At 39.6% G+C, this 15,432-nt stretch overlaps 1 protein-coding gene across 1 annotated transcript in view; it reads right to left on the bottom strand.

Annotated features, from left to right (window-relative positions):
* Positions 1-15,432, bottom strand: part of PEX14 (peroxisomal biogenesis factor 14) — a 70,238-nt gene that overhangs the window by 36,084 nt on the left and 18,722 nt on the right. The window contains exon 3 of the mRNA XM_071767141.1: positions 906-990. Coding sequence (XP_071623242.1) covers positions 906-990 — 85 coding nt within the window. The remainder of the gene's footprint in view (positions 1-905; positions 991-15,432) is intronic.

Below are 15,432 nucleotides of genomic sequence, written 5' to 3'. Positions count from 1 at the left end.
TACACATTCTATAGGCTGCCCTATTTTTCAAAATTCAAGATGTTTAGCTTTAGAATTTGATGCACCCTGAAGTACTTATGACTCCAATGAGTAAGTGGGCCACTCCCCTCTGAAGTCTGGAATTTGTATTTCCAGTATCAGTCCAACTGCTTACTCAAGGTAATACTGTCCTTATTATTTACATCTTGCAGTAAGGATCTAAGTAGTATGGTCCCAGAAGGGTACCATAACATGGAGTGAACTTCACCTGAAATGCACTGCAAGTTGTGGACTGAAACTTTAAAAAGGAAAAAAAGGTCAAAAGACTGTTCTGCTATGAGTCAGAAAGTAAAATAAATTTTCAGTACGGAATGACCAAAGTATGTTCCATCTGTCTAAGACAATATAGGATTTGTCAGGATCTGCTCTACCCCTGCTACAGAAAAGGGCTAAACTCAGTTTACTGTTTCAGCCTGAAAGTCAGATCAACCCCAGGCTTGACCTTAGCCTGACCTTGTTTACTTTCACCAAGTCCTTCACCCTTCATTTCTCTCTCTGGATTTCTTTGGAAATATTCAACCTTTTCACCTGGAAGCTGTTCATTCTAAAGCCAATGTCACTAAGGTTAGAAATGACCAACTAGTCCACAACTCTGAACTGTTCTCATTTCAGAAAAGATCTGAGAATAGTTAACCCAAAAAATTCCAATATGTCTTCTGTTTTCTACCATTCCACATCTGGTACCAATATTGCTCTAGTCAGTTTGGAAGAAAAGAGAGTATTTCTTATAAACTTCAAATCTTTTTTTTGAGACAGACAACTTACTTTGCCCTTTAACATCTAATTTTCCATAGCAATACATTTTGGCTTCACATTAACCCAAGCTCCTTTGTTATCACTGATACCACAGACTCAAGACTCCATACCTTTCTTCTTCAGAAATGCTCTTCTGGTTGCAACAGGGCTTTGGCGGACTCGTGGATTCTGTAAAAACTTCACTGCTGTCACAATCTGATGAGGGCAGGGAGGTTGGTGAAATAAAAGAGAGAAAAGATCCAGGTTAGGAATGGTCAAATTCCTATTTTACATTATACATTCTGTACTGCAAAATAAGGCATCACATCCAACACATGGAGACAGTCTGGAGCTGACACTGATCCAACTTTCAGAAATGGTTCAAAGAGCATCAAAGTTTGTGGCTCAACTCTACTCAGCACAATTACAGTCTTTCAACCTCGAAGTTTCTTGTTGAATTACTCTTGGAACAGCTCAACCTGTGCAAAAAGCTCTATTAAGATTCTTCAGGCTTTTTGTCATTTATATCATTATCTTCTTACCTAAGTTGGCATATTCCACACACTCTCCTGTGTTATTACACAATTACACCAGGGAAAAATTGTTGGGTCACTGAATTTTTATACAAAGAATTTTGTTCTGATTGTGGCATTGGAGGGAATAACGTGCCTGAAGTGAACAGCACTTGGGAGCTGGACACATCCATGTGAACAAGTGGAAGAGATCACTTCCTTCACCTAGAGCTAAAAATAACCACATGTACACGTGGAAGAGGTTTTTCCCCTGAAGAATGGCATAAACCTTCTCCTAAAATGGTGGTATATGCTGGACCTATGTTAGGTAGGCCTTGAAGAGTTTATCTTAAAACACAGTCTCTGGAATCCAGTTCCAAAAAGGTCGTCAAAACTTTCCACAGAAGAAAAGGAAGGGGAAAAAAAAAATAGTACCACTACTGAAATCACCAAGTTTCACTTTGTGTTTGAATCAAACCCTTCAACTATGCATTTCTGGTCAGAGAGCAAAGTTCTGATGGGTTTAATGGCACTTTCAATGTACTCCTCAGTGCATTCCATCAATGTTTTTTTTCTTTTAAATTGCATCTCTTATTTCTTTAAATACATTAATCAGGCTAGTGTAGGCAAAACGGATCCATTGGACAATGCAATAAACATGAATTATCATCTATCCAACACGCATAATGGCTTAAAAATACATAATAGCAGGTGTAGTTTAAATGATTAGTTATTACACCTGTGGTGGGTCTGATTCAATTGGGGAAAATCATCTTTAATAGGTTAAAAGGTTTAGATCACCAGGCTTCCCTTAAAGTGGCTGTAGAGAGGGTATGATGGAGTACACTGTCATTACTAATTCATTTAAGAAAAACATGGGGGATACAGCAAAGAACAGCATAAACGAGTGAATCCAATTTAAACATCAGGTAAAGCAGAAAACACCTTTTAAAAAAGCATGATAAATGAATTTGGAAGAGAGATGAAATTGACATATTTATTTTAACGGGAATTTGACAAAGTCCCAGCACATTTCAAAGTTGGGAGGATAAAATGAATGGAGTATTTCTAATTCTCTTCCTTTTCTTATTTTCCTTCAATATTTTCCTTAAGTTTACACTCGGTAATTTTGAGCCATAAAATACCATGGTAAAATACCCCACATAAAATACACTTCCATTTCATTTATGTGCACTTGATCTGTCTCCAGCTGAAATGCAGGTGACAGGCAAATCACAGATTTAAACTGTGCTGATATTGCTATGCCAGATGCAGAAATATAAAGCGCCCAAACTAATAACCTTAAGATAATATGCTGAATAAGAAAGATGCCCAAATGAGCAGACCAACAGATAGGTGAACATATCAAAACCACTTTCCTTCTAACAATAATTACTTGTTTGTTTCTTCAGAAACTCAACCCTCCCTCCCACATTTAGTGAGCCAGCAACAGACACAGAAGGCCTGCAGACCTGAAATTCTGCAAGCTCTCATATCTAATCATCAGGTTTTAAGCATTAAAAAACCTCGGAGAAATAAGCAGCATTTTTCATTGTGCTATTTCAGTCACAACCATGTGAACATTTTATTGATTCTAACTCTTTATTAAAACTTATTTTTGCCTTGTAAAAATGTAAACATTTCAGTAGTAAATTTCACTCCAAAATAAACTTCTATTTTATCTCTTCCCTGCATCACTTCCTCCATTATTCACAAAGTTTTTAATCTTAAAACAAAATAAAATTACAAGCAATAACAAACTATGTAAAAAAGAATCCTGGACACGTATTCCTCCTCTCAATAATCCCATGTTTCTCATATTTGTTTGCATTTACCTCTGAATGTTCCTCCTACAGGCTGAGCTGAAGCTTCTTCATTTTTATAATTCATCTTGTATACATGAGCAGCTTATAAAGCAATTTTGGCCATGTCAAAATGCCAATATTTTCAACAAAAATACACAAGACCTTTCCTATGTTCTGTGGATCACTTTCTTTGCACACACAAGGACAACTGCAGTCCATAATTTAAACAGCAGAAAAAGGAGGAGGAAGACTTTGCAGTCCTGTGGATAGCCAAAAAAAACCCATGCAGCAAATAGCACTCTGACTCAGCTGGTAACATTGTTCTATACTATTTCTGTATCATTTGTAACACTTCTCCAAATTTTTGTAGTATGAGGACAGTGCCAAATACCATGCATTGTGTCACTGCTCTGGTTCTTAAATTGCCAGCACACAGTGGCCAGCAAAGTAGTTTTATCTAGTGGGTCAGGTACATATTTCTTGTAATGAAAGGCAGTGTGCTTGGCTTTTAAAAGCAAGTCAATTCAGGAAACTTGCTATCCCACCACCACTTCTCCTGCCCTGACATGATACACAAAGATGTATTTCTGACTGGGTGGTGGTGGTGGGTGGAACCCTGCAGCAGGTCTTGTCCTACAGTTTGATTTTCTAATTAGAAGATGAATGTAACTATTCATGGATTATATTTGTCTCTGGCCAAATTACATAAATTCAAGCCAAATATTCTGATTCAATGTCAAAGATATAAAATGGAGACAGGAACTTTATTGCAGATGTTGTGGGAGTGCAGCAGGCTGGAGAAATCGTGGGGCAAAGCAGAGCACTTTGACGTTATAGCCAAGATCCCTCATTCCTCATTTCCCTCCCTTTTGTGTTAAGGGACAGGGTAAAGCCAGCCTCATGTCTTATTATGCTCAAGGCTGCAGGGATTCCAGTGAAGCAATCTAAACTAGTTACTAAATAAGTTACTAGCATCAGAAAAATAAACCATGAAATTTAAAATACTCTGGCAAACGTCCACTTTCTACCATGTTTTTTTGTCAAAAAAGCATCCAGTCAATTAACAAAAATGTACAAGAAAGTAATCTTCATCAGTAAAGGTCCCACAGGAGTCAGCAAGAGAGTTTCCTCATGGAAAACAGAATCAAAAGCCACCAGGAGTGCAGCCTGTAAGAGCTCTAATAGATTTCCTAATACTGGGAACCCTCTGTAGGTTATTACTAAACAGCATTTGTTGATAGACTGAGACTTTGAGATGACCTGTGATGTAAAGGTTGGGTCTGAATTATACGTTGCAAGGGATGGTATTTTGTCTTTCTGAGTGGATCTGTATCTGTTTAAATGCAACACTTCTTTTCATTAAGCAGAGGCGGCACAGGCCATGAACTATGCACAGACAGTTTACATTACATGTGCGGAAGCAATCAACACTGGCAATATACATGACGTATGTAAAAGAAGTTGGAATTAATTTTTTTTCCAGTGTATTAAAAAATAATAATATGGCAGTATCAACAAACACTCAGCCTATTTCAGCCAGAGCAGAAGGCCAGAGCTATAGGGCAAATGGAACTGATCAATATATTAGCCTACAGCAACACCCCCTCAGTGTATGGCTGGATGTTTGCAAGCCTCAGAAGATTAAATTGTCTGTGAAAGGTTTCTGCACTCCTACTCTAAAGGAGATACCCAGAATCCTGTTAACAAGCATCAGGCTAAAGCCAACTTACGTTTTAACAAGGGCTGACTTAAAAGCCTGGCACTGCAGTGAGCAAGAAAACCCCTTCAAACAGAAATGCTGCATTTTAGTAAGAAATCAGGGCTCTGCCAGGACTCACTTGACAAATATGATTATCGGTGGCACACGGAAATAGTTGCAAAGCAGCTGTTAATCAGGGAAACACATCATAGAACGCTGATGCTAGCACTCATGAAAAAAATGCAAGGGGCTAATTATGAAGCCATATATCTCACTAAAGAGGCACTGTTCCTGGTGATTCCAGGCAGAGCTCTCGTGGAGTCAGGGTCCTGGGACACTACATACACAATGTTCTCCAACACAAGCTTCCTTCTCCCAGAATAAACCTTTTCTAACTGAGTGTTCAGGGCCCCAGAATCTTGTGAAATTCGTATTTCACAGAAACTGCTTGCTCTTTCTCAAGAAATTATCTGCAGATCGGTTAGGAAAGAGGAAACACTTTACAACTCCTATGATTTCATTGAAAAATACATGAAACCCTACAGAACCCCAGGGATGTTTCTGTTATATGAGAACCTAAAAACCTACAAAGTTTGGCAAATCTCAAAGTCATATCGAGAAAAGTTTAAAAATTAAAAATTATTAAAAAAACTCATGTGAAACAAAAAAGAAAAAAAAAAAAACAATTTAAAGCAATATCCACAGGAGACAGAACAAGAAAAGAACAAAGGGAAAGAAAAATCAAGCTTCAAACCATATCAGAGATTAAGAACCCAAAACTAAAAGAATACAGAACAGTAACCAACAATCACTATGAAAAGCTAAAAAGGAAAAATCCCGGGTGCCTGGAAACTGAAGACAACCGAGAATTCCATGAATGAAATCTAACTCAAAATCATCAACAGAACAGCGAAGGGTAAGAAAACAAATTCCAGTCGTGTATTTATCGCCGGGTTTTCACTGACACTTGAAAGATGACGGTTCCTGGAGGCAGACGCGGAGCCGGGCTCGGGGCAGGTGGATTTCCCTGCGGCTCCCTCAGAGGCAGCAGCAGCACCGGGCAGCCGAAGGGAAGGACCCGGGGCCGCGGGGCGCCTCAGCGCGGAGCCCCCAGCGCGGAGCTGAGCGCGGAGCCGGCGCTCCCCCTAGCCGAGCCCGGCGGCAGCCCCGCGCAGAGGAGGCTTCACCCGCCGGCACAGCCCAAATTAAGTGTTTTCACTCAGTGGAAATGAAATGTTTTGCAAGATGAAACAGAAAGAAAATTGAGGTTTTAGGTAATTACTAGTTGGCATTTACATATCACAGGCTGGTTCAACACCTATTCATTTTCCTCTTTTATTTTCAATTTTTTAAAATTGCTCATTAAAATGAACACATGACAGGGATGGGGGGAAAAAATTACTCTTCCTCTTTTTTTCCTGAGGACTACAAAATCCAGATCTACTTTAAATACATTTATCTATAATTATCACACACAAAAAAGCCTTACTTAATTAACATTAATAGGGTGACCAAAAAAAAAAAAAAAAAAAAAATTATAAAAGCCAGAAAAAATTCAAGCTGAGCTGTCTTCGTGTTATCTTGTTGTGCCTACTCAGTTGTGGGGCCACCTCCAGCGAGGCAGGACCCCTGCCTCTCCCTGGGCGTGCTGGGATGAGCAGCTGGGATGGGTGCAGGGTGCTGTCCCGCTCCCATCAGGCTCTCCCACCAGCTCAGCTCTGGAGCTTTGCGGCTCAGGAGCTTCCTTTCCCTTCGACAGACTTTCCCCTCACCTCCTCTACTGTTCTCACTACAAAGAAGTGACTCCATCCAGACCCTGTTCTCAAGTTCTTTGTTCCAGGAGCCACTTCACACTTCCTCCAGCTGCTCATGAAGGTCTGACCTTTCCACCTTCTTTATTCACACAGAACCAGTCTTTCCTCACATAACCTTACCATTTCCAGGGAGCCTGATCTGCAGCTCGATTCAGACTAAAAGTCTCTTACCTCTGTGGCCTCTCCATTCAGATTTTCATTGTTCAGTTAAATAAATACTTCCGATGCAAAGCCCTTAATTTTACTGCACCCTTCAGCTTTTTTTTTTTTAATTTTAACCTTGTGAAAGTCTTGTTTAACCCCACAATGCATTCTAGGATACAATTTGTATGAAAAATGCTATATAAAATAAAGTTTTATTGTATCATACGTTAAGGACATAAAACATCCCTGATAGAAGTGTACAGGAGCTGACATGATAGACTAATATATTTTAAGGTCTATTGTGTAAATATGTATTTAGGGAATTCTAAAGCATGGTATTATTGACCCAAGTCTCTCTTAAAACACATTGATATATGGAGTAAAAGCCCTTATGAAAAGTAGCAACTTCATCTGTGTAGTAGTCACCTTTCAAAGTGAAATATCTCTGCCATCTTCACTTTTTTCTAATTTGATTTAAAATACGGTGGACATCTTGACAAAATTCCTGTCTTTTTCACAGGAATAATACTCAAGTGTTCCTGACATGCATAAAAGACAGCAAGAAACTTTTACACATGTTTTAAAAGACAGGTAGAGTAACTATTTCTAAAACACAGAGAAAATGTAGTATGTATTTTTTTTCATTTTAGAATGAAATGCACCTCTAAAGGAGACATCAGGTTTAACACAATACAAGCTGTTACAGGGAAGTGAAGAATGCTGGAAAAGCATCTTTGAACAAATACAAGCAGAAGAGCAAACTAAGTGGATTAAATTGATAAAGCAACCACAATACATTTTAACCAACGAGTAGGTAGCATGAGTCGCTTTTTCTAGACATTTAAACACTAACTTTTTATTGAAAAGATATCATCTTGTTTTCAGATGAAAAATAAACTTTAAAAATCCCCTTTCTGTACTTCTGCCTAAGCTGAAGTCGCATGCTTCCTAAAATCACCAGTACCACCAAAGAAGGCATTGCAGCAAGATGAACGAGGGGGGGGAATAACGCTTGCAATCCAACTGGCAGCAAATTATTTGAAGTTCTGTTTACACAAAACCAGCAATAACCTCAGCTCTGAATGTACTGGATCACTGTGGATAATATATAGACTCATGCAAGTGGGTAAGGTATCCAAGTGTGTATTTCCAAGTGTGGGTGAAGCCAGTGTGCCATGACAAGGTTAACAAACTGATTCAACAGGACCCAAGAAAGATGCCAGAGAGAGGGTGATAGGTGAAAACTGATTAAAGAGAATCTGTTTTTTTAAAAAACTTTCATGACAGTACCCAATTTACACATCTTGCTTCTCTCTTCCTACAGAAGGAAGTTAAGGGATCACTGAGGCTCTGTGCTGTAAAATAATTCAAGTGTCAAGCTGTTGAGCTCAATCACTCCAAAGGAATGTAATGACTCAGTGTCCAAGATGCTCACAACAGCAGAATTAAGACCATTCTGTGGCTCAAACAACTACAGAAATATTCATGATCCAGCTTTTAGAGGAGTGGATGGCAGCACCTCCAACTCTTACCTTTTTCACTCATCTCTCCATATTGCTATTACTGAAGAGTTCAAATACAACAGCTTTTGAAAGAAATCTCTTTTACCCTATTATCTTCTCATGTGCAGAATTTAAAAACCAATGAAGCTTATTACATTTTCATTCTTTTAACTACCAGGCAGACGAGGACTGCTGGAGGTTCATTCACATGCTAGGGAGTTAGGAGATGATGTAAGGACAGAAGTCCATGTCACATATAACAACTGTCCCCAAGCACTTAAAATCACTACCAACTGGTAGACTCCAGAAGGCTAAATCAATCAAAGAGATGCACCAGAACTCAAGGTGTTCAGAGTTACCTAGATCCTTAATTCCACAGTCAGAAAACTAGAAAATACTTGTAATAAAAGGGTTAAGATTTATTGCCAGAGGATCAAAAGTAAAATTCATCTGTGGAAGATGCTATAAAGATGTTTTAGAATGAAATTACTCAAATGGACAGGAAAAATCAGCTAGCTATTATTTCTTGAATCTGCTATTTCAAGAACCCCATTTCATAGCTTCTTTAATCCATGGAAAATATAGATTAGAAAGTGAGTGTTTCCTTGCAGCAACAAAGCCCCTAACTGCCAAGAGGTGAAGTCAAGGGGCTCTGATGGCATTATTACATGGAAGATCTGAATGACAGAATGAGTAAGGACACACCAGAGGAAAAGTACTTGGATCACCAGAATCCAAAAAACAAAAGGTTTCATGTTGGAAACATTAAAGAAGCTGGAAAGTGTGACAATACATATCATGTAAGCCACAGCAGCTGGGAAGTAACAGCAAAAGGAGAAAGACTTAAAACACTGGAAGACCTTTATGTAAATTTCTTATTTTACTTAGAGCTCTTTGGGACAAGAATCATCCTTTTTCTCTGTATTTGCACAGTGCCCGGGTGCTGGTCTGCAACCAGCCTCCTAGACATTTATTACAACACAAATAATAATAAAGACTGAGCAGACCATGCACTTTGTTCCTGCTGTTAATTGCCCCATTAAGGGAAAAACTAAGTAAGGGGCAAGAAATCTGATTGGCCAGAGCTGCCTGGTCTATGGGGATTGCAAGTGGAATAATTTTGTAGATTTGAAAGCAGCTGCGCCCTTGTCTTTGTCCAGTTCTCAGCAGAATGAAGCTCACACCACCTAATTTCTCCTTCATAGGTAAGAACTTGCACCAGCAGCCTCAAAAGAAACTTAAGTTTCCATGTCAACTCTTAGGAGGCTTCCTCCACAACAGCAGTGAAACACAATGGAAGGGCAAACACAAGGAACATTTTCACTGTAGCTGTCCATGCCATAAATACTCTGCAAACAACGGGTCTGCCTCCTTTTCCCTTGGGGTCAATTTGGCATTTTCATGGATGTTACATTCAGTGTTTAAGGAACAAAGCATATAGATAGGTGTCATGATGCTGCTCAACCAACACAGCACTGAATGCACCAAAAAAATCACGTGCACTGCTCACCAACTCCTCTCTTAAAATATTTGAGTAAATCCCCACCATCCTAAACTGAGTTAAAATGGCAAAGAAACCAGTTCTACAGAGAATTATACTCCAGCCAGGGTGCTCCTGCCTAGTTTCTACACAGAAATTTGGGTCCAAATCAGAGAAGGTTCACAATGGCACTTCTACTACTTTTTGTTTTGCTCAAACCTTGGCACAGCCAGCATATGTCAAGGACTATTATAATTATACTCTTTACATGCTAAAAAATTAATAAACAGTTACTTCAGGAAAAAAAAAAAAAAAAAAAAAAAAAAGAAAAAGAAAAAAAAGAAAGCAAGCAGTCATTTGATTGAGAAATGCTGCAGAAAGCAGCAATCTCTCTGAAATTTGGGTTGGCAGCATGGGATTAACACAAATGCAGGAATGGCCATTGTTGCTACAGAACAGCAGCACAACTGAAAGCTTGGATCTGTAATGTTGCAATTTTCTCAAGACTGCACCTGATCCATAGGAGCTACAAGGCATTTTTCTACCTTTGGAACAGAAGAAAGTAGATTCAGTCTTAATGATGCTTTGGCCCAAGTACAAAGGTTGTGCAATCGATTTCTATTAAGCCACAAAGTCCAAAATTGAGGGTAAATGTTTGGAATGCACTACTTGCAATCCTGCTGGTCCAAAAAGGGCTTCCCCACTGCCTTCATGGCTAGAAAATAAGGGTGATCTCTGCTGTGGTAGGAAGTCAAGCTCAGCTTCTCAAGAAACCATGAGACTGGTAAAAAACATGATCAGGTAGGGAAGATTGCAAACATCTGGGACCTTGATAAATTTTTACTGGAATTTATTTGCAGCCTAAATTTTGACTAAAATCTTTCATTCAATTCGTTCTTCCCTAAAATATTGCAAAGCTCTATATTCCTTGAGAATCCAGGGGAAACTCAGGTGCACTTGCACTGAAAAAGCTTCCATTAAAAAAAAAAAAGGATTAAATAAAGTTAAATAAATCCCACATACCGCTTTTTGAGCAGCCCCATGCTACTCAGTCTTCTCCCCACCTTAAATCAATGGTAACCCAATTCAAATGCCTTACAGCTCTGTCTGAGAACTAGTGGAGAGATCAACGCTTTTTATCTTAAGGATTATGGATCGCTGCTTGGCTGAGGAACATACCCAGCAGCCCATTAGAAATACCACAAAGGGCACAGGCTTTCTCCTTCTACCCCTCAGACTTGAGAAAGCAGCATATAAAACTTCACCCCTTCACGTTGTAGTTCTTAGCCTGCCTGCCTTGTTTCATACTCCAAACGTACCAAGATTTATTAACCTTTACAGGAAAAACAAATAAAATAATGATGAAGTAAAAACACAGTGATGTAAGGGCTGCAGCTAGCACAGTTTATCTGTGGAAATCCAATTAGTGCTCAAGTGGCAGAGATACCTGGAAAAGTGCTCACAATCAAATCAAAAAATGATACAAAAACATTAACCTGATGGCTAAAAACTCCACATTTAAACATTTAAAGTAATAAAGGTGCTTTTATTGAGTATTTTCTATATTTCATTAGGTTCCAAATTGACGAGGAGCCCTAAGATGCATTTCCTGGGCTTTTGGATCCTTCGACCGAATGCTTGACTCTGTTGTTGTTGTTCTAAAACAAAAAAAAGAAAGAGCATTTCTTGCTAGAATGGCAAACTTCCTTTTGCAGTAGCAACTACAGCAAGAATTTTATATGCAGGAAATGCTGAGAACACTATGAAGATATTCTTAGATTGAACACATTCGTTCTTTGCTCACCACAATATGAGCAGAAATGTTGTAGGAATTACTTTTGCATGTAAGAGCATCTGGATTTACCTCTATTGTTGTGCTCTACCAGAAACTCTTCTCTCAAAGCCATTGTCTCCTGTCCCTGGGCTGGGAAAGTGACCATATTGATCAGACACTTGCTAGAAAGACAAGTACCCACTGTACACCTTGACGGGCTGGGAAAAGACAATAGGAACTGCATAAATAATGAGATTAGTCAAGCCCCCAGCACTGTAGGGCCTTCAGATGAAGTCTGCTTAGGAGACCTACAGAGAAAGCACACAGTACAATGACCATGCCCTGTCTTTCTGAATGCTGTGACCTTGCTGCTTTTTGTCAGCATTAAATTAACTTAAATTTGTTAAATAGGGAGCCAGGAGAGAGTCACTATCAATGAACAGACAAGACCAAACTTGTGAGTTAAAATTTTCTTCATGACAGATCATTGTCAGGATTTTTTTTTTTTTTTTTTTTGGTAGTATGAATCTGCTACTTGGAAATAAACGTAAGCCTTAAGAAATATCATATGAAGTTGGACTGTACTGGGTACCAGAAAAATAACTATTTCTGACTTTTCTGCAGCAGCACTGGGCTACTACTCATCCTCCCATGTTCTGAAGTGACTGGCCCTACAAGTGGTCTTCTCTTTCTACAGAGAATATTCATGAATTAGCTTTTAGATGCCAAAGAGTACAACTTGTCTTCAGGGAGCAATTTCTACATCTCTAACTTTTCTGCTTGGTATGTGACAAATTATAAAGAGGAATGTGCTACCTAGAATTTGCACACTGAAATGTAAAATGTTAAAAGACTAAGCACAAACCCCCCATTATCAAACAGATTCAACACAGCAACATTTAAACTCCCTTTCTCTTTGTCCCCTGTAGTCAATAGGGATCAGAACTGGGCAGGAATCACTGTGGGAGGCCTCCTGCTCTGTTTGGAGTATAAAGAGTCCAGGTTTCTTATTCTACATTTGCATGTGGCAGCAAATGTGTCAATGTTTTAATAATAAAAAAATCCCAATAGAGTGGAGGAGGAGAATATGAAAGAAGGAAATACAAGGACATTTACTTTCTTGAGAGTGAGACAGAAAGCAAAAGAGAGAGAAGATGATGACACGATAAGGGACAAAGCAAGCTTTCTGGGGTCTATCTGGAAAAAGCTAGAAGAGAAATCATTAGGAAGTCCATAGTGCATCTACAGTGATACAGTGCGGATCAATTCATTTAACACTGCCCTGTACATTTACAGAAAAGTACTTTTGATATAATAAAGGCTCATAAACACACAGAAATTGGGTTAGACCTGTTTCAAATTCCTGCCAAACAATGGTTCAGAAAAATGAAGCTCTATTTTAATTAGCTCGACTCAAGAGTGATTTGATAACAGCAGATGCTGTCTGGATGCTTTCAGCTTGATGGGCTCCACATACATGATCTTAAGAGTGGCTTTGATGCAATTAGATATCTCTCTCTCCTTTAACATGTGTTAAGCTGAACCAATGGCTTATGTCTATTTACCATCTTGGACTAGAAGGGTCACTCTACATCATCCTTCTTCAAATGAGTGGAGCTCAAGAGAACATGGCTCATTTGGGGCTTACCCATGTCATTTCAACAACCTGAGGACAGAAAGGAAAGGACACCAATAAACTAACATTAGGTCTGTTTCTAGCACAAACCACATTTCCTGTCATGTAATTTTTACTGGCTTGGTTAGTCCCAGTCAAAAGCCTGCCCTATCAATTGCTGCTTCAACTTATGTCATTTGCTGTAAAAGCAGGAGGAACTCAATAATGATTCCATGAATCCCTCCACAGTCCTATATTCCCAGGAGACACTCCATATACCATTAGAGTAGCTTCCACTCAGTCATGGGACAGCTCTACCACCTTCTGTCCACCATTTTCCTTTGGAGACAACTTCTTCCATTCCTGGAAATATTTATGGATTGACATCTTAAGAGAACCCTTTGCCTTTCTAAAGTGATCTACCTAGCACACTGCGTAGCCATAAGGTACAGGCATTTGCTAAAGGACACAGGCAACAGAGGAGCTGCTTTAATGCATCAGGGACAAGGCTAATAGGAGGTCTTGATTTGTTAATTATCTGTCAGTTTGTCACAGCTGGGCTGCAAGGAGTGGGTGAGGGGGACTCTTCTGCTTGGTTCTTTCTCTAAATGCTGAATTAGGCTGTCAAAACCTTCATCCCACCAGAAGAGGCTATGAAAAGAAGAGCCAGTCTATCCTTTTCTTCCTCTTTTCCCCAGCAGGACAGGTTGCTTCAGATGTCCTACCTTCCCACCATGTCTCTGGAAATGCATATGGCATATATAAAATGCCCTTCACACCACCAGCCATGGCCAGTCTAGTCAGGGGACATTAGCAGACCTGAGCATGATAAATCAGAAAGGAAATCCCAGTGCCAGAGCCTGGTGAGAGGCATTTATTCTGCAAGGAGTCCTAAAGTTGCTACCTGCTTGAATCAGCAGTTTCAGAGCAGGATTTTGGAAGGCAGAAAGCTTGGCCTCTGTGACAAGATTGATATACATGGAGTTACAATGAGGTGGAGCAGCAACGAGATTCCCTTTCTTCTTACATCTCTGCCCCATGTAATCCTCTAAGTAGGGGAAAAAGTTCAGGCTGTGAAATGGGATAAAGCACGGAATACCCCCACAGACACAAAGCAGAAAACAGGCTGTTAAAGAGCAATACAATGTACTATAAATGCTTATGCTTCTAAAATCCAGCTAAACGTGGCCGTTAAGCCATGAGAGCCTAGGGAGATCCCCACCCACTCTTCTGTTTTCCCTGCAGGCCACGTCCAGAGCATCCCATCACTCAAGTCCTCTCTTCAACAGGCCCTGGATTATGAAAAATCCCCTGCAGGAGCTTCCCACATGCAAGAGACACACCCCTTTTCTACCACCAGCGATGCTTCTCCTTTTCAGGTGTGGGAGGCTCAAAATTTATTCCATGTACATAGGGGCACTGCCTGCTTGAGATGAGAAAATTAAGGGCATTCAGCTCTGGCTCTTAACAGGCGATCAGAAGCTATAAAGTAACCTGAAATGGAAAAAATGACCCTGTGCATTCCCTGTAATCCATTGCAATATAAAAAAAAAATGGTGTCTCAAGTTAACATTTGGTTATTTTACACTTAGGACAGCCAAGGATCACATACATATAGTCAGTACACGAGTCAAATTCTCCAAGCAGTTTTCTTCTGTGGACTATCTCCTGTAGTCTGACAAATGTGGTGCTTTCCCTCTTTTGAGCTAGAATCACTTAGAACCAGCATTTCACTTTCCAGCGTGATCCACCTACCAGCATCCAGCATGTCAGCTGTAAGGGTATAATAAAAGCTACAGCTTCCTCACCTCATTATTCAGTCCTGAGCAATAAAACAAACCATACATTTTTGCACAGACAGTGCTACCTTCCCCCGATGGGGCCTACTGAAAAATCCAGTGTGGACAAAATAACTGTCCTCATCTTTCATTAGGTGAGAAAAAAAATCAGAAACATTTGCAAAGCTTGTCCCTCGAAAATAAAATTTGCTAAAGCACTGCTTCATGACTCCCTTTTGCACTCATCTCTTGTAGTGGCTTATCCCACATTCCTCAGCTGAGATGGCAGCAAGTTCCTCCAGGAAAATGAGTTATTGGAATAAATGCTAACTCTTCAAACTAGGAGGAACAGAACTCCTAATAGCAATTACAGGTAGAAAGCTATTTACTGACTAGTGACTTTGTGACTTCTTTTGAAGCCTTCTGCATTCCTTTGGCATTTATAACCTAAGTTTGAGAAACCCTGCTTTAAGAAACAACTATAAAGAGAGGTAGTGATGACATAGCATTGTTCCCCACACCTACATAAGAGTTT

This window comes from Heliangelus exortis, chromosome 23, assembly GCF_036169615.1.
Source record: "Heliangelus exortis chromosome 23, bHelExo1.hap1, whole genome shotgun sequence".
NCBI lineage: Eukaryota > Metazoa > Chordata > Aves > Apodiformes > Trochilidae > Heliangelus > Heliangelus exortis.
This window is presented reverse-complemented; position numbering and strand designations above follow the sequence as displayed.